Genomic DNA, 20,560 nt, shown 5'->3' on the forward strand with positions numbered 1-20,560 from the left:
CCCAGGTGGCAGCACCTTGAGGACTGACGACTGCGCACCTGAGTCTACAATGAACGTCAATTGGGTCTTGGCTGGGCCTACATCTAACTTTCTCTTCGGGGGTGTGACTGATGAGGTGTTGCTGAATAAAACTGATATGTCTAACACTTGTTGGGGAGGGGAGTCTGTGTCTTCTTCTTTTTGACTTTCAGGTTCCTCCTGAAACAATTGTTCTCCTAGTCAGTCTTCATATTGTTCTTCTTGAATAGGTTTTGGTTTCTTTTGTTTTGGTTTGGATCTGCATTCCCTGGCAAAATGTCCTTTCTTTCCACAGTTGTAGCAGGCGTCGTCGTAGGATGTAGACCTTCCTCTGCCTCTTCCTCGGCCTCTCCCCTTGACTGGTCTGTCTTGATAGTACACTGGAGCTGATGCAGTCTGTGCTTGTTTTTTCTTTTTCAGAGTTTCAGCATGGATGATCCAACCCATCAGATCGGTGACTGAGGCAGTTTTCCAGTTTGGGAAATGTTTTTGGATGAAGTTTGCTGTCCCCTCCATTATGCCATCCATCAGGGTGGATCTCAGGAGGGTTTGGAAGGGGCTGTTAACATCCTGTGAGTCTTCAAATCCACTGGACAGTCTCATTGTATCAATCAGACGATCAAGGAATTGTTGGGCACTTTCAGTGGATTCTTGTTTGCACTGTCTCACTCTATCCAGGTCTGGTGGTTTCTTGTACATGTTGACTGCTCTTTGTAACATTGTGTCTAACTCTTGGAGGAAATCAGCATTAAGGTTTTTAGGAATGCCAGGGGCTTGGTCTGGGTTGAAGGTGCCCTGGTATCTTCCCAGTCTGTGTCCAGATGTTATTTTCAAAACACTCAGCAGTTCACGCCCATTAAGATGATATGATCTTTGCACATCCATAATAGCATCAGCCCACTTTTGAGCATTCTCTTCTATGAGGGGGACACCAGCACACTGCTTTTTTCTCTTCTTCGGTCCATGGCCTATACACTAAGATAATAGGTTGATGTGGTTGGCCTGTGGTATCATCAATGTTTCCAAATGCTGGGTTAGCTACGGCTACCATGGGATACGTTGGTATAGGCTCCAGCTCAGGCAATGGAGGATATAGAGCTCCTTGGTATGCAACTACATCAGACTGAGGGCCTCGTTTGTTTTTCTTTGGTTTGTTGCCAGGGGGCGCTTTACTTTTCCCTCTAGTGGTGACTCCTTCAGTGGGTGGGCCTGTGCTCTGTTGGCCCGCCTCTTCTAGTGGGGGTTCAAACACCTCCTCTTCCTCCTCAGACGTGCGTGGAGCTGCTCTCTGCTCATTTCCTGGTGCTCTCTGTCTGACCCTGACTCCTGTTTCCTCTGTCTCAACGATTCTCATACGCAAAACTTCCTTTCTAAGCTTTTTCTGCTCTACTTCTCCTTGTCTTTTCTTTCCCTGAGCAATCCATGCATCAATGGCGCGGAGTTGGGCTTCAACTCCCGCTGTTTCTTTCCCTTTACCGGCTTTTTCCTTTCTTTTCTTCACTAACTTTCTTTTCACTTCCTCCTTATTAGGGACATCGACCAAATCGGGAGAACATTCTAATTTTCTCACCCAACCCATCACATACTTTACATATTCCTCGCTCACTGTTCCCATATACTTCACATCTTTATGTTCCAACAAAGCTTTTCTCTGGGTTTGCCCCATCTTTAATTCGGCAAACCAAACCAATTGGCCAACGCCCTAAACCATCAATCACAGCGCTGATCTGACACACACACACACACACACACCACACACACACACACACACACACACACACACACACACACACACACACACACACACAGACGTACAGACGCGCGCATGCGCACTCACGCACACGCACACACCCACACACAGACGTACAGACGGGCGCATGCGCACTCACGCACACGCACACACAGACGTACAGACGGGCGCATGCGCAGTCACGCACACACAGTGCACTTTATTTTATTTATGTATAACAAAACTCCGATTTTACTTGTAATCACTCACAATGTGTTTTGTTCTGGCCAGACAATTCATGATGTTAATAAAAAATGATAGTACAAATAATGATAACAACAACTACCAAAGTCATGATTAAACACGCTTCCTTACAGCACTCAATCATTGTTTTATACTCTTTTAAAACTTTGTAGGTGGGGTTGGTCTTTCCTTTTGTGTCACTGTTACGTAGACACCGACGTTTAATTTCCACTACCCAGATACCCGATCCCGTTAAGTGCTATTACCACCAACTAATGTTAGTCGTTATTTTACACTTAATTATAAACCAACTCTAATTCCTTTTTATGGTTTCTTGGGTTATCCGGATTTTAAAATTGCCAGCTGGGCTTTTTCAACGAGGGCCACTGCCCTTTCGCGCGCTTGCCAACTCCCACCTCCTTATTTTATAATTCAACCTAAAACTGTGATTTTTTTTTTTTTTTTTTTTCAATTTCAAAAACGTGTAGTAGATTGCACTACCTGATTATCTGATGCCGGCCTGGTTCGTGGGACCCAGTGTCTGGGCGCACTGCCGTGAAAGCTGGAGGAGGAGACCCGCTTCAAACAAAGGGAAGCGCTGTCGACAGAGTCTTGGTGTCCTTCAATCCAGCGTCGGCAGATCGTCCAGATGTGGGTCCGGGGTTTCGGCACCAATTAATGTGGGGTCCATTTAAAGGCAGACCCCGTGTGGTCGGTCATCAGATGTAAAAAGAAATTCAGGCAGAGACAATGTACAATTTCATACCGCTGCAGCGGGGAGAGGGGAGTGAGGAACACCCTGGATGTGTGTTCTCGGCTCCATTGCTGCTTCCTCTCTCTCTCCTACTCCCCAGCGCAGCCAGCTTTTATTAGGTAGAAGAATGTGTCATAGGTGGGAGGGCATTAGACAGACAAAGAAAGAGATATGTAGACAGTGAATAATGAAGAATGTTTCTGAGAAATACACAAACTATGTATAGAACATTCTTAAGTAACTTCACAGTTTTGCCCTCACAGTTTTGAGGACTGGGGTTCAAATTCTGGCCCGGCCTATGTAGAGTTTGCATGTTCTCCTCATGCCTGGATGGGATTTCTCATGGCACTCGAGTTTCCTCCCACATTCCGAAAACATGCAATAATCAGAGACTTTAAATGGCCTGTAGGTGTAAATGTTTCTCTCTATGGGCCCTGCGATTGGCTGGCAATCAGTTCAGGCTATACCCGCCTCCTGCCCGATGGGCTCCAGCACTCCTGTGACTTTCATGAGGATAAGTGGCTCAGAACATGAATGGATCGATGGAACACAAAGCAAATCGGTGGTTAAATGAACTTTGTTGACAAAACCATCCACTGCATCTAACCAGTGCAAATAAAGCACCCTCAATCGGAAAGTCTAATGCTACACAAGTGATAATTACACCAAGAATACGAAGCACATTATTATCTGTTCCTTTCTAGCAATGTGAATAAAACAAGGCCTTCTTATTCTATGTTAGCAGGACGGCATCCAAGTTATCTTGGTACAGCTGTTGATGGGCAAGTTTTCCTGGCATGTTGACATGTACGTTCAATTATGTGACTTACTTTCAGTTTCACTTTAATTTAACAGCTTTGTATGCAAGTTGCACAGGCAAACTCTTGCCCTAAATCATCATAATATTATTACATTCAAAAGCTGATGAAAATTTTGCAATGCTGTACCATTTTTATGCTACATGCAAGTACTTGAAATAAATGGCTGGTGTTTTATTTTTCTTTTTTACAGTATATACCTGGTTTATAACAACTCCAGACCCTGAAAATGAGCAATTATACAATAAAGACTACCCCAAACTGTCCTTTACACATTCATGTCATTTTATTAATACAGCGCCAGCTGATGGATCGAAGGTCACTGGAATTCAATGTTGGTTTTTGGCCTTGCCGCTTACGCAGAGGGATTCCTCCAGATTCTCTTAAACTTTTGATGACAATGTGGACCGTTGATGATGAAATTCCTAAATTCTTTGCAATTGTACATTGAGGAACATTGTCGTTAAAATGTTTGACTATTTTCTCATGCACTTGTTTACAAAGAGGTGAACCTCGCCTAATCTTTGCTTCTGATAATCTGAACAATTTAAGGAAGCTCCTTTTTTATGCAATCATGGCATCCACATGTTCACAATTAGCCTGTTGTCACTTGGTGGAAGTTCCAAACTGGCGTTTGATGTGCATTCCTCTCTTTTTGCCACCTGCCCGGCTTTTTTGGAATGTGTTGCAGCTATAAACTTGCAAGTTAATGTTTTTTTGCTAAAAAACAGTAAAGAGAATAATTTGAAACATTAAATACCTTGTCTATGTAATGCATTCAATTAACTATGTTGAACATGATTCGACGATCATTGTATTCTGTTCTTATTTATGTTTAACATAACATACCAAGGTGGAACGATGGTGGAACTGGTTAGACTGTCTCACAGTTCTGAGGACCAGGGGTCAAATCCTGGCCCCGCCCGTGTGGAGTTTACATGTTCTCCCTGTTGTTGCGTGGGTTTTTTTTCAGGGACTCCGGTTTCCTCCCACATCCCAAAAACATGCATTCATTGGAAACTCTAAATATATATATAATATTGGTCGTTGCCAGTGAGGAGTAGATGGATGATGGCGGTGTCTTGGTCGTTGCACAGCGGGAGGTACAATGGGGCACCCTGCTTGGGTGTCTCCTCTGGCCGCCATATGGAGGACCCGGGTAGATGGCCAAGCGGGTTCCCAAAAAAGGATTGGAGGACGAGGACTTGGACCTACCGGGCAGAGGCACTTGGGAGCTGGAAACACGGGGAGGTGAAACAACTGGAACTAAAGATAGGGAGATGAAATTCATAATATCAGAATCGCAGTCAGGCAGCCATTCATATAAATTTAAGTCTTCCTCAAAGTCAGAAAAATCCGAGTCCAAGAAAATATAAGATGGTGAGCGGGTTGTGGTCGGGACGTAATCATGACACACAGGCGGTGCGTGTGACAAGGAAGAAGAGGACGACATCATGGAGCCTACCCGGATAGGATATGCTTAGTCTTCCGGCAGGCGGTTTGCCTGGCATCGTTCCCAGCGATGCCAAGTCTTTCCTGCTGGGTCCTGTAATGGCCAGATTCTCTGTCACAACCCATTTATACGGGAGAGGACCCAAATGCAGGATTCCGGAGATGCAGAAGCAGTTTGGGAAAAGTGTTTATTCATTCCAATGTCGGTGGTCAGATAGACTGGAGGAGCGGTAACCAGGACGTCAGGCGTAGAAGGCAGGCCAGTGGGCAAGTAGGGATCGGTACACTGGAGTCAGTCAGTCAGGGAGAGCAGCAGTCTAAAGGGCATCAAGCTTACGGGGTTGGTCGGAGGACAGGCGGAGGTCGGTACACAGGGGTTCAGGATCAGGAACAAGGAGGTCAATCAACGCAGGTGTGCAGAGGACCTGCACAGCCAGGGCTGGGACCAACAGGACCATGACGAACAAATATTACACACAGTATGAGAGAGTTAGAAGCCACAACATAACAATAAACCCTGTGAATGTTGTCTTACGTTGTTGTCTGGCAATATTTGGAATATGTAAAATGTACATTTTCCAACACCCCAACTCTTCCCCATCGTGGCGCACTGAAAATGGGACACCCATAGTCGGCCGCGGGAACACAAAGCCAGGCCCCAAGCACCCCTAACACCTGACACACCGCACCATCACCACCTCACACCCTCAGGAAAACAAGACGTCCCCCCCCAACCCCTTAACTTCCGACTCTTGGGGATTCAGGTACTCTGTAGATGTTCAGACACACCTGTACAGACTCCAAATGAACTAGAATTGCAACCACTGTCACGAGTGAGGATGACAGTGTTGAGGTGTAGCAAAACACAGGAAAGCAGGACAGGGAAAACAGGGGAGATGGAGAGATCTAAAACAAAAGTATTTATTCCTTTATTATACATATTATGCTCCCACCGGATATGCCACCAATCAATCCACCAGAGCATGAGCTGGACATCAGTCCACCCAGGTGGGTGAGGTAATCCATATTCTGCATAGAGAAAGGGCTGCATCAGCTCCTGGTTCCAATGGAGTTCCATACAGGCTCTACAAAAACACACCACATGTCCTGCGATTCCTCTGGAATCTGATGAGGGTTGTGTGGCAGAAGAGGGAGATACCAACTGCCTGGCGTGGAGGAATTCTGATCCTAAAGGAGAATTACTCATTACAGATTGGGGAGTTATGACAGATCAGCCTCCTAAATTTTCTTCTGTCTGGTTGCTCATAGGCTAGCAGAATACCTTAAAGGTAACAACCTGATTGACACCTCAACCCAGAAACCAGGAATACTTGGCTTCTCCGGATGCATAGAACACACTAGCGTCATCTGGCATCAGATCCAAGTTGCTAAAAAAGAGGGAAGAGATCTTCGTGTGGTGTCTCTGGAACTAGCAAACACCTTTGGCTCAGTTCCTCATAATCTTCACACACAGCGCTTGACTATTTCAAGGTCCCAGCGGCGCTTATAACCTTGGTTAGGGCCTACTTCAAGGATATCCTGCTCTGCATTACAACAGCAGGGTACACCACTGCATGGCAGTACCTAGAAGTGGGAATGATGGCTGGGTGTACCATCTCCCCGCTGCTATTCACCCTGGCCATGGAGGTCATCCTCTGAGCCTCTTGCTGGGTGGTTGGTGGGCAGCGAATAAGACCTGGGGTGAGGCTGCCTCCAGACAGAGCCTACATGGATGACTTCATAACACTTATCACAACCGAGGCCTGCACTGCACGATTGTTAAAAAAGTTCCAGGAAAACATCGAGCTGTCTCACATGAAGATCAAGCCAAATAAATCTAACAAATTCCAACTGTCTCCGAGAGGTCTGTGAAGAGCTTAGGCTGGTGGCACGATGCCTCTCTTCAGGACAAAGAGCTAGTCAAGCACCTCAGAAAGGATGTGGCCAGTGGCCTGGAAAGGATTGTTGACCCTAACTATTTGAAGTCGTCCACCCTCGCTATCTCTTCTCCCTGGAGCTTCACTCTTCCTCCTCCACCCCTCACATTCATGCACATATATTCTCTTTTACTTCTGCTAATATCCTTTCCTCCGCTTTCCAGTGCGTGCCTCCATCTTTCTTAGTCTGCCTGCTCCCTACTTTCACTGCAGATGACAATATCATCTGCGGACATCATAGTCCAAGGGGATTCCAGTCTGAACTCATCTGTCATCTTATCCATTACTACCGCATCGTCTGCACAAAATATAATCCACCTGCGTCCGTCTACCTCCACTCTAGTAGGTCATTCTATGTTCCTGTCTCTTCTGGAAATAAGTTTTCACCACTGCCAACTCGATCCTTTTTGCGAAGTCAACAACCATCTGACCCTCATAGTTCCTTTGCTGAATGTCGTACTTACCCATCACGTCTTCATCACCGCTATTTCCTTCACCAACGTGTGCATTGAAATCTGCACCAATCACAACTCTCTCTCTCTGGGATGCCCAGGACTACTTCATCTAGTTCCTTCCAGAATTTGTCTTTCAACTCGAGGTCACATCCTACCTGTGGGGCATAGCCGCTAATCACATTATACACAATACCCTCAATTTCAAATTTCAGCCTCATCACTCGATCTGATACTCTTTTCACCTCCAAAACATTCTCAGCCAGCTCTTCCTTTAAAATAACCCCTACTCCATTTGTCTTCCCATCTACTCCATGGTAAAATAATTTAAACCCTGCTCCTAAGAGCTCCTGGCCTTACTCCCTTTCCACTTGCTCTCTGCCTACGCCTTGCAGATTAACAGTGCTGGGGGCGGGCGTAGTTAGCCCAGGCCATGTTCTATCCATTATGGAATTCGTTTGATGAACGCTCATATATGTTTGGCAGAGTTCTACGCTTGATGCTCTTCGTACTGCAACTCTCTGCATTTATCCGGGCTTAGGGCCGGCCTACAGGAGACACAGGAATTGTGCCCCCCTTCGGGCTGCAGAGGGTCAAAACAAGCAATCAAATAAACAAAGTCGGCACATAAAATACACAATTCACCTACTACATAATGTCAAAGTCAGATGAAAGCAATCAAATAAACACAGTCAGCACATAAGGTACACAAATCACGCACTGCCTCTGTGAAAATATAAAGTATATGGCGATTTAAAGGATATGTGGATGGATGGGATTCAAACCACAAGGGTCCTCACTCTAGTAATTGAAGGGTGAGTCCATGTACAATGTTTGGTCCTCGTTGTATACTCTACGTAGGTAATGTTGTTAACGCACTAAACTAATGTAGGCCGAGCAGCTTAGGTCATTATACATGTATTTATGCATCTGCAGTTTTTCTGAAGGACAAAAGCAATTTTCAAGCACAATTGTTCACTTGGTTTGAAGATTTTAATCATCACGCACACTTTAAATTACAAATACACTTCATTATCCATGTTGTTATTCATGTCTTAAATTAATTGGTATTAAACATTTAAACACAGGATGCACTGCATCACAACATAGTTTAATATACTCCCTTAATGGAAGTATGTTAAATAACACAAACACGTAAGATGGGGAAAATATACAAACGTGTACACAGGTTTTACACAAATGATGTCCTTTACTCACACAGTCAGTATATAACTGCTACTCCAATAAAAATACATAGACTACTCACAAAAAGTAAGGGATATTATTTCAGCTAAAATTTTAAATTGAGCCTGAAATGCACCGGATACTGGATACTACTCTTATTTTGACCTTGTGTCCAACTGTTCAATGTTTACGCAGTTTTTGAACAACTTACTGTTCTCTGATGAACAAAATAGTCCATTAATTGATCAATGACTTTCCCGTTCAATTAGATTTAGTAGTTCAACAGTCATTTTCGTCTTGCTTTTCATTTTTTTAAGAGATTAAAACTGATATTACAGAATATTGAACATATAAAACACTAAATAATATTAAAACACAAAATTTGAGCCTCTGTGACTTTTGTTAAGTTACCTCTTGTAGATTTGATTACAGAAAAAAAGAACATACTATACACACTAAGTATGAAGTATAATTATATATATATTTTTGTAAAGTGCTTCAAACATTTTATAATAGTGATGCCGTGCAAGTGTATGAACATTTTTTAACAAATCACGAAAATAATTAACACTTTCAAATTGTCTCCTGTCATGCTATGATATTGATTCATTAATAATTTTACTTCAACTGACAATCCTATACCAGTTATTGCAATGTACCTCCAGTGAAAGCAAATTCACAGACACGTGCTTGACAATCATAACTTTGCCTGGACAGGTCAGACAAAAGAAAAAGCCCATTGCTAATTAATTACAATATGTTGAGTGTTATCCTAAATGTTGTTGAATTAACAACTCTAATAGTCATGTATACATACAAAATCATGAGTTGTTTCTGACATTACATCACCAATCAAAATCTAAAAGAAATAATTTAAGAACAATAAGATTGCTTTATAATATAAAGAAATGGATCATTTTTAAATACTTCCCAAACTTGACTATAGCTGTGAGAAAAAAAATAAAAGGGCCATCGTATCACACTATATTTTTCTTTGTTCCTAAATCTGTCTACGATTGTGCAGCTAGTTTCCAATATTTCAAAACAAGTAGCAGTGTTTGGGAGGAAGTTAATCTTAAATACGTGGTCACCTGTTTCAAGGACATAGTACTGCTATCATATGTGCTTCGTTGACGGAGTCATGGGTGGAATGATATGAAGTCGACAATGAGACAGTAGTATTAAAGTGCTTTTGCATTAGTTTGACATCTTATGTCTGAGCTTTCGCACACTTTATGGAAAGAGCTTGTTGCTTGGTCACGCTGAGCAAAGATGTTCGCAGCAGACATCAAGTGTTGATCGCCTGAGATGATGAAGAGGAATCAGATGACAGGTTGGTACCCGCTGAAAAACATCAACAAAAGAGATTCAATCTGTGACCAAACAATAGCAAAACTAGATACGACATTGTGGTTACTGTTATCTGTTGCCTTGTTTATGGACTATTGTTGATCATATCAACTTGACATAATTTGGTTGATGGGAAAGTCTTGAAAAAAAAATTGTCTCAGGGAAGAAACAACATTAGTGTTTTGCTGGAACAGTTCATAGCTGAATGTGTAGCCAGCAGAATAGGAATTAGGACTGCCGAATCAGAGCCAATGGCTCTCAGTGGGCTAAAAGCTTTCGTTTTGGAGTGGTTAGTCAAAGCCTAATTGTAACTTCCATTGGTAACTGTCAAAAGAGACAAATATATGCTCACGATGAGCTATAAAATGTACAAACGATAAAAAGAACACTGCAACTTAGTTTTTATGCTTCATGTACATAGGAGTTATATTGCACACTTTTTAAAAGATGCTATACCTCTTCTTCCAAAGTTCTTCCATATCTGCCATCCACTTGATGAATTTCCAGAACTCGTTGTCTAGAGCAATCGACAAAGCATTGTTCGAAAGATCTGTGATGTACTAACAAAATGTGGATGAGTTCTGCTCTTACCCTTGTTCCACTTCCAGAACTCGTAGACGATTTGAAAACTGAAATTTCGGACCGGACCTGAAAAACAATTAGTGCAAACAATTTAACATACTAATGTATAATTCTAGGTTGATGAGTAGTTGTGGAAATATTTGTGACTTTTATACTCAATTCCTAATGTGTGTTAGGAATACTACAATCAAGGAAATCTAAGCAAGATAACATCAACAAACTAGGAGACTTGTGAGACTGCTGAAATGCTATAATTTTGATTGACATGCTCATTTTAATTGCAGATAATTGCAGCACAAACATACATCAGTTTCAAAGACAATTAAAAAACAAAATAGGGGTTAATTTAATAATTACTTTTCCCAGACCTAGCAAACACAAAAATTGCTTTTTTTGTATTAAAGGCACATACCTTTTTGTCTAAGAGAGTTCCAAAAACTAATATGAAGAAACCCTATGTGAAGATAGAGAAAATATCGAGAAAAATTTTAGACAAGAAGAAACATTCTCAGTCGAACAATGTCATGCATTATAAAACATGCAACACCATCCATACTGTATATGTATGTTCATTCATACATTTAATATATGAACTTGTCGAGGAAGTTCTGAATTTGCAATTTCATAGGGACACTAAAAAACAGTTTCTTTTTCTTTTCTTTCCTATTTAGTTTTTAATTCTATGATTTGTCAATTTGGGGCACCATGGTGGCACAGCTGTAGACCGTTGTCCTCACAGTTCTGAGAATCAGGTTTAAAAATCCCAGCCACACTTGCATGGAGTTTGCAAGTTCTCCCTGTGCCTGCGTCAGTTTTCTCAGTGACTTTGTCACTCACACCATAATATTCTTTGGGGCTTTAGTTTTTTGTGCTAAACAAACATTGAACCCCATTTATTCCTGTATTTAAGCGCTTTATATCTTTATTGATTAATTCATTGAGTAACATTTAACAAGTAACTTTCATGCATTTAATCAAAGTGTGTTTTAGTACATTTCATTTTTGACCACAAAAATAGGTGAGTTTCATAACTCTTTTGCCTTTAATTTAATATTTTCCCATAATCTGGTTGTCTGAAAATCTATAAATATAGTAAATACTAAAATTGGGTCAAAGCTGACTATATATAGACAAGATTGAAGAATAATGAGAAGTAAAACAAAATGAATTTCTGGCTGCATGATTACACAACAGTGCATACATGTTTTTGTTTGCCACATTCCATTACAGGTCCACACCAAGCTATTGTCACAAACATATAGTTGCATTGTATGTACACCTGGACATATAAGCATAGTCGCAGAGAGGAACACGAGCATAAAACATCAACACACGCCGAGTCAAAGCTAGTATTGGTCCGCCACTGCATAGGATCACGACAGGAAACTGAGACTCCACAATAAATGAGTATGGCAGCAGACTTACAGTCTTTTCACCTGGAGCTGTTCGAGCTGCACATGGAAGACCTAAAAGCTGAACCTTCACTGACCTTTTTTTTTTTTTTTTTACCTTATTCTGTAATTTTGGCTTGAATAAATGGTTACACTTTTCATCGGGCCTGATCATTGAAGAATGACATCGACCAGGATAAAAGAACCGGTTTATTTGAGGTTCGTAAGGCTGCCAGCGTAAACCAAGTCCGTCAGGCGTCAACCAAGGATGCCAGGCCTGAACCAAATCCACGACCTTCTTTTGTTTGTACATCCCTAACAAATATAAACTATATAAAACACATTCAGAAATCTACAGATACAAAACAGTAACAGAAACTCACCTGCAGAGAATTGAAAAGGGCGAAGGTTATGTGGATTCCGAGATTACTTGGGTCAATTATGATTCCAACTCCAAGACTCCAAGTTATTCCAAAAAAGGGCGTGAGGATGGCCAAGCTCCGAATAATGACCACCAGGACATACTTCTCATCTTCTTGTGCAGTGCTTGTCATCCCCCGACTCTGCAGTATTTTAACTATCACCACAATTAGGATTACAATGTTTATAAACACTATGAGCAGTGCTGGGATTACAAATGCCAGTAGGGCTCTTGACCTTTCCCAGTTTAGCCAGCAGATCACATTTTCTTGGATGTAAGCATTGTTTGGTGCAGTTACAGCAATAGTAATAACTGTGATAATCAATGGGGCCCCATAGCCCAGAGAAAATCCAATAGCCATCATAGTATTTTTAGAAATGCCTCCACCAAAGACTCTGACCGAGCGGTAGAACAGCAACAGGGCAGATGCCAACATCCAGAAAAACAGAGCTAGGTAAAAGAAATGGATGAAAAACGTGGCGGCAGTACATGCATCTGGATTCTTTTTCTCTCCTTCAGAAATACTTGCGCCAATAATGAACCAAATGTTTGCAATCAAGAGAGACAGTGCAATGTTAACGATGGAAATGTGGCGCAAATGTGATGTGTTGCTCTTCCGAACCTTTTTCCATATGAATGCTTCAATAATGAGGCATATAAGTAAGGATGCCATGGAAATACCAACGCCAATGTAGGATATGTAATCCAACACACGACTGTTTGGAACAAAAGGAGACATTAGCATTGAAAATGAGGTCAGGTGGTCACACCGACACGTGACCGTTTCATCATCTCTGACAACTAGTTCGCAGCCTTCCTCATCCCATCCTCCAAGACCTTCAAAGAGGGTAAAGTTCCAGAACACACACTGAGGGTTCCCCAGGGTGTCATTTATAATGTCAAATGTGAAAGAGATATTATCCACGGTGGTGTCAGACTGAACAAGTACGACTCTCCCATTGATTACCCTGCCTGTAGAGTTGTTCTCATCTCTTGGAGGAAGTACATTATCCAATGATTCAAAGGTTATCACAGTGAGGTTTGTTGGTCCATTAGACTCCTCTATGTCTATCCCCACTGTTGAATTAAAATCCCCATTGAAATTGTTGGTGAATGTAGTTTTGTTCAACAGAATCAAAGGTGTTTCAATGCTAAACGAGTCATTGATGAGCCTGCTCGTTATACCCTCAAGACTAAACAACAATAATGAGCTGACACTCTCATTTCTGGGAGTGAAGATTCTTGCTTCTAAGATATCGATGACTGCTTGAGTGTTAAGAATGTCCCATGAATTTGTTGCCTCATCTCTCGTAAGGACATCAGTCGTGATAAGAACATCCTAAAGTAAAAGGGGGGAAAGAAAAACAGTCAAATACTTATCTTAACATCTCTTGAAACATAAAAGAGAAAAAAACATACCTCCATGGATTCCTGACTTATATCGATATTAAATGTTGTTACAAAGCTTGCTACATTGTTGAGAATTGCAACAATAGCTTCAATGTCATTAGGAGATTCAGTGATTTGCTCACTGAGTTCAAGAGTGGTGTTACTGAGTTCTTCCAGGAAATCTGGCAAAGTCCTTTCATTCAGAAACTGATTTTTCAATAGGGGGGAAAAAAACAATGTTAAAATCAATGCAGGGCACAAGGTTTCTACCCAGAACAGAGAAATGATCCAACTCAGGCTAACTCAGGTATCTAATCTTTCAATAAACTCAGATTTCTACCAAATGCAATGTTTAATCATTTGTGATTTTATTGCTCCTATAGAATCCAAGGAACCCATTATGGAGAAAAAACTTCCATTGATTCTACTATTACTGAAACAGTCCTTGTAGTTTCAATTTTGCAGCAAAAAACAAACAACCCACCGCCAATAAAAACGTGCACTCACCTGAGATTGAAAGAGTAGATGTGCAATCCTCTGCAGAGTGCAACTGTCTTCTTGAGCTTCCCATGTTCCATTTTCCCTGCAAATGGCAGTCTTCTCTCCCACCTGATTTAATTCACAAGAAGCTCTACCAACCTCATTTAAAAATCCATTTCCGAATACTGAATCAGCAACACATGTGAATGCACCTGGACAGACAATACATGTTTACAAATGACAGAGAATGGTTGAAAAAACCTTAATTCTAAAGTATTAATTTTGTTGTCATTCCTGGCTCAATACTTACCATCAGTGAAAAACATCAATGTTAGATTCCGTTTGAATTGTGGAAAATCATTGACTTGACAAGTAATGTTTAATTCTTGGTTATCACAGACTTCCTGTGTGATTGTCAGCAGATGTTGAACTCTTGAGCTTGTTTCTAAACATGGACAAATAATACACAACTCTGTGAATATGATTGCATATATTTACATGGGTAATTTACCCAAAAAATCCAAGTTAATTTTGGTTTGTGAATTTGTGAAAAGGCGTGATGCAGTGAAACGCACATAAAAACAAGAAATCTCTATACCACCGTTGAGTGACTGGTAGGGTTGGACACCGAGAATTGAGAACTGGTTAGAACCGGGACTAATGTGCCGGTTTTACCGGAATTGTCCAAATTTTAAAATGTGGGGTCACAAATGTGTTGTTTCATTTGTAAATGTTTTGTTCAGAAGACCAAATCTTTTTACTGAACAAACGCAACAAAATACATTTATGAAATTATTCATTCTTTTAGCTTGGCCACCACAGGCCCTCATGAGGTGTGCAAGTCAATTGGCAGCAGAAACGGAAGAGCTGAAGTGTTAGGTCACTCACTTCTGAATCTTTGGTGAATGACCACTGAGCAACCAGTGTGCAGGCACGAGCAGAATATAGTTGTATATAGTTATTATTATGATGATGATGATGATGATGATTATTATTATTATTATTACTCATCCATTTTCGTAGCCGCTTATCATAACAAGGTCATGGGAGTCTTTGAGCCTATCCCAACTTTCAACGGGCAGGAGGCAGCGTACACCCTGAACTGGTTGCCAGTAAATCGCAGGGCATATCAAGACAAACAACCCCACTCACAATAACACCTCGGGGCAATTTAGAGTGCCCAATTATTGTTGCATGTTTTTGGGATGTGGGAGGAAGACATGGACTGGAGTGCCAGGAGAAACCCACCAAGGCACAGGGAGATCATGCAAACTCCGCACGGGCGGGGCCTGGATCAAACCAGGTTCTTAGAACTGTGAGGCCAACGCTTTTACCAGCTAATACACCGTGCCGCCCAGTCCCCCATTATTATTATTATTATTATTATTATTATTTTGAGTGGTGACCGGCTGTCATGGTCCTGCCGGTCCAGCCCTGGCTGTGCAGGTCCCCGCACACCTGCGCTGATTGGGATCTGCAATAATTAACCCTCGTATATATAGGACCCAGCGGACGGTCTGTCTTTGCCAGATCATCACCATCCATGCTTTGTTCCTGCACTTCCACATTCCTGACTCCGACCTCCGCATGTTCCCTGACCAATCCCATAAACTTGTCGTTTCTGATTCTATTGCTCGCTCTGACTGACTCCCCGGCTTTTGACATTGGAACGAATAAAGACTCTCTTTCAACTGTCTTCCTGTCCACCGGGTCGTGCATTTGGGTCCGCCCTCGCGTTCTGGTTATGACTTCGGCACAGTAGAGCAGCAGTAGCGCATTGGCCTCACAGTTGTAAGGATCATGGTTCAAATCCTAGCCCCGCCTGTGTGGAGTTTGCATGCTCTCCCCGTACCTGTGTGAGTTTTCTCCAGGCACTCCGGTTTCCTCCCACATCCCAAAAATATGCAATATTAATTGGACACTCTAAAGTGCCCCTTGGTATGATTATGATTGTGAGTGTGACTGTTGTCTGTCTCCATGTGCTCTGCGATTGGCTGGTCGGGGCAACCCTGCTTCCTGCCTGATGGATGACAACTGGGATTTGTACCACCGCTCCCACAACGCTTGTGAGGATAAGGGGCTCAGAAAATGGATGGATGGATAGATTTTAAGTAGTTTAAATATTTTTATTCTGGCGTCATTAAATGTACTGATGTGTTTTGAAATTAGCCAGCATTGTCACTGACTTTGGTAAATGACCAATGAGTAGCCAGTTTCAGGAAACATTATGCAGGCAGGGGAGACACTGAAGTGAACTGAATGTTCTGGAGAACTAAAAACTGAGGAGTGATTGGTTCAGTGAACTAGTCTCCTGGGGTACTGAAGAGTGATTCATTCAGGGGAAGCACTTAAGTGAACTGGATGTACTGATGAGTTGTTCGTTGAACTTATCATTCATGAGCTGTTAGACACAATTGATTCATTTATTGAAATTTGATAACGTTTATGGTCTACTAAGAAACGATCTACTCGTACAATGAAGAAAAGTGAGAGTCACTGTACACAGTTCACAAGTCACAATCAAAGCCAGGTGTTTGAGAGCTTGCTGAGGGAGAGATAGGTAGGTGTTAATTTAGCTAGACTTTTTTTTCCAGTCGTATTTGTTAAACCTTCCTGCCTTTCCTAGATTGTAATGAAACAAAACAACAACAACGCATAGTCCTTCAGTGAACATGTTAAGTGAACGTCAACCTCAAGGATGGCTGATTAACTGAATGAGGAAGCAATTGGGTGATTTTGTGAAAAATAATATAATGAATCAGTGAATGATTCTTTTGGATCAATCTTTTTAAAGTACTTATTGGAATGATCCTGTAGACTCAAAAGAATTGCCATGCCCATCACTAGTTCCCAGTTGTGATGCATAGCCCGCCAACCTAAAAGAAGAGGTGTGGAAACCAGGAAAGAAGCTAAAAAAATTAATGAAGAAGAATATGCATAAAGATGTGTTTTTGACTGATGGTGGTGGCACCGAACACAAGTGTGCCTTAACTCTGGTAAAATTAATGACCTAGTTGCCTCAGTACAAAACTTGATTGCTAACTGCTAAGAAAATGGATGTTAATAATTTGTACACCCTTTATTTAAATCATGTATCAAAATCAAGAATCGTTTGGAACCGGGAACGTGATCACTCAAATTCAAACAATGCCCAACTCTCGTGACTGATCCAGTATTTTCTCATTTTCTTGTTTTTTTTTTTTCCAGCTACAAGATATCTTTTGAAATGACACAAATTCAATATAACTCACAAATTGGCCAGGGTGACAATTTTGGGCTAAACCGTAGATCTGCATGGTTTCATAAATGCAAAACATCTTTCTGATGCTTTTTTGTTTCAGTTTTACCTGGATTGGGGATGGCTTGAAACTCCACTTGGTAGGGGTCCTGGACACTGCATTCTAGTGACACTTGCTGTCCTACCTCACACAAGATATTGTTTTGGAGGGGGGCCATCTGGATTGTCGGTGTTTCCAAAAACCTGAACGTATCATCAGAGTCCTGTCGGAAACTTGAATTCTGATCAAACTGCTGACATTGGTATCGTCCTGTAATGAAATGGTTTCGCAAATTAAAATTAAGACTTCATTACCAACTACCAAGTATTCCAACAATTGGTAGATTACAAGAAAGGGAAACTGATTTCAAACAATGTTTAGGTCGAGTTGCATTTCCTCAATTTTCCTCAACAAACTTTATAACTATGCAGTAAAGTCTTATTTACATGTTATTGAATATTTATTTAAAAAGAGCATTTACTAATACAGTATAATGTATTTGAATGGATTCTTACCCTCGTCAGTGAAAAAGTAATTTGTGATTGTAAGTGTTGCCACTCCATTATCTTCCGAAAATACGTGTTGGTCATCTTCATTTATCAAAACACCATTAAGTGTCCAGATTAACGAGGTCATACGAAAATCTAGGTCCTCTGGTGGTGGGCCGCATGTCACAGTCACAGTGTTGCCAAAAAATGAAACATTTGGTTGAATTTCCAAGGTTTCATTGCCTTTAATGGAAAACCACACAAAGAGTTGACAATTATTTTTCTGCAGAATATTTTCCGGACAAATAGTCTTAATAGTGATATAACGGAAAGTCTCAGTGGTTGTTTCAATGGAAACATTATTATAGTTACTTACTGACAAATATCATAGGAAACGTGCTTCTCAGGTCATTGAATATTGCTGCGAGTAGTGCATCAACATCTGAGTCTTGAATTGGGGTATTTGCTGTAATTTCAAAGTCACCAATGGTGCTACCATTCCTATATCAAACATTTAAAACAGATTAAGCATTATAGGGGATTGAGATGGGAACAACTTTAAAAAGCAATATAATGTTCCTTCATTGCAGAAAATATTCACATTCGTGAGGTGTACTATAAATGTATTTGTTGTTTAGGTACACCGTGACTGGAAAAAATCTGATTAGAATCATGAAACAAAAGACAAAAAGGCTTGCATTGCACTGTATCACAGTAAGGTCGGTAACTTAAATAATTTAAAAAGCTCGACGAATATCAAATTAAAGAATTGAAATCTACCTGAAGCCTGAAAGACTTGCTGATAGTAGACCTGGGATATGGATCTCAGATTGTGTTTGAATCTATTTAAGATTGTGAGCAGACCCATTGTGAGTTAAACAATTTTCCCACAGATTACAACTGCAAGCATTCTTACTTACAGAACGTAAACACCGCTGGTGAACATCATTATCGTTATTGTTGTATGAGTCTTCAAATTCAATATTCATTGTGAACGACAACGACCTCTCTAAAATAAAGAGATACCTCATTAGTACAGAATTTAATTTAAAAAAGAGTCACCATGTGTAACTTATTTACCGTCGATTGTCTGGGGCACTTGAGTTGAACCTGTAGAGTTAATGATAGAGCAAAGTTTAAACAAACATTCTATCTTTTCCCTCATATAGTTGAAGAATTTATAAATGTCTTAGAAAAATTAAAGAAAAGGTTGTCGAAACATTTTGTCATTTTAATTGCAAACAATATCATGGTATATAAAATACAACTAATATATATCAGTTACTGTGTACAATATACTCCGCTTCCAATAGTATTGTGATAACTAAGCGAAATTCTTTTATATATGCCGTCAATTGGAAACATGAGTTTGACTTCAAAACACATATTGGAAAAGAAATTATACTTCTGCAATGGATCTCTCAGCCATAAAATTGCTTGGTTTTTTTTTTATGATTATTTTGTTTGTTTGTTTGTTTGTTTTTTGCCCACAGACAGATCTCAGACAGTTTTTTATGGCGGTTACACCTTTAACTATTACAAAAAAAATGTTGGTAGGCGAAATTCAAAACCTGAAATCTTCAAAGCTATTCAGTGCTATTTATAGTTTGAGTAATTAATGTAATGGGACACACCTGGGCAACAAGCACATTGATTAGGAATGTTTTAAATATTTTGTTTACCTACGCAAATTCTGGGAAATCAAAGCCTTAATGTTTATTCTATCATATTCATCTTTTCAAGACTAATGCAAAAGTTTTTAATTTATAACAATAAATAAGGAAGGACCCAATGTTGGATTTTTTTGGAGGTTTAGTAGTTCTGTCTGTATGTGAGCTAAAAACTCATTCAACCTGTTTCCTCGTTAGTGGACAAACACATTAGACTTATTTGGAGAACAATTTAAATTGTGTTTTCAGTTCACTTCTCAGATGAATGAGTGTAAGATTTCTATATGTCTCAGATACTTTACTTTCTGTTATTGATGGTGGTGTCGTTTCTAATGGTGGTGCTGTCGTCGTTGGTTTTGAACATGTGGTAGTGATATCTGTGGAGCAAAATTCAAAATATTGCTTATTCATAGGAAAAAAACACATGATAATGACTAACAAACTTAATCATCGTTGTTTTGTCATCATTGTTGTCCATATTCTGAAACATCAGTCTGAGTAACTGGATTTACTTAGTTCACAATACTGCCCATCCGGAGGAATTCCATTTATGCAGTTGCAGTTTTGCGTTCTGGCATTGCTGCATGTACCATAAGTTTCACAGATGTGACATGGCCATAGATATGGATCCTCACACTGACACTGCTCAATTCCATTAAAGTCTGAATAGCAGGCTGAGGAGAAAAAAAGGACACTACATTCACTCACAAAATAGTGACCAAAAAATAATTTATACCACTTGTTAGAGGTCTTACAGAAGCCAATTAGTATTAATTGCATTCTCACCTGTAGTCAAGTTTAAGCTTGTCATTATTAAATCCGTTGTAATGTTGAAAGGTAATATAACATTTTCCAAAGCTTTCCTGACTTGAACAATAAGCTCCTGTGGCCCAGTGTTGGATGTGGTTATGGTGAGAAGAGTG

The 20,560-nt window shown here is 40.6% G+C and overlaps 1 protein-coding gene across 2 annotated transcripts; it reads right to left on the bottom strand.

Moving 5' to 3' along the window:
- Positions 1-8,399: 8,399 nt before the first annotated feature.
- On the bottom strand, positions 8,400-20,560 carry LOC133496909 (adhesion G protein-coupled receptor F4-like). Of its 2 annotated transcripts, XM_061813003.1 has the most exons (17): positions 20,424-20,560; positions 20,150-20,311; positions 19,940-20,014; positions 19,048-19,077; positions 18,888-18,976; positions 18,748-18,809; positions 18,344-18,468; positions 17,995-18,210; positions 17,549-17,749; positions 14,512-14,646; positions 14,229-14,413; positions 13,752-13,928; positions 12,295-13,671; positions 10,933-10,974; positions 10,530-10,586; positions 10,395-10,455; positions 8,400-9,932 (listed from the first exon to the last, which is right to left on the bottom strand). In XM_061813003.1, the coding sequence occupies exons 1-17, from the start codon at positions 20,446-20,448 to the stop codon at positions 9,877-9,879; spliced, it is 3,075 nt and encodes a 1,024-aa protein (XP_061668987.1). In that variant the 5' UTR covers positions 20,449-20,560; the 3' UTR covers positions 8,400-9,876. The 2 variants fall into 2 exon arrangements, with proteins under 2 accessions (XP_061668987.1, XP_061668988.1); XM_061813004.1 differs by lacking the exon at positions 13,752-13,928.

This window comes from Syngnathoides biaculeatus, chromosome 23, assembly GCF_019802595.1.
Source record: "Syngnathoides biaculeatus isolate LvHL_M chromosome 23, ASM1980259v1, whole genome shotgun sequence".
Taxonomy (NCBI): domain Eukaryota; kingdom Metazoa; phylum Chordata; class Actinopteri; order Syngnathiformes; family Syngnathidae; genus Syngnathoides; species Syngnathoides biaculeatus.

What these genes read in the sequence shown, in the direction of transcription:
- LOC133496909 (XM_061813003.1), bottom strand. Translation starts at nt 20,448, where the DNA reads ATGACAAGCTTAAACTTGACTACAG. An exon ending in GCAAGTCTTTCAGGCTTCAG is followed by an intron (nt 18,469 to 18,747) that starts GTAGATTTCAAT and finishes TGTTTGATATAG; the next exon opens with GAATGGTAGCACCATTGGTG. An exon ending in TCAAGCCATCCCCAATCCAG is followed by an intron (nt 14,647 to 17,548) that starts GTAAAACTGAAA and finishes GTCCATGTTTAG; the next exon opens with AAACAAGCTCAAGAGTTCAA.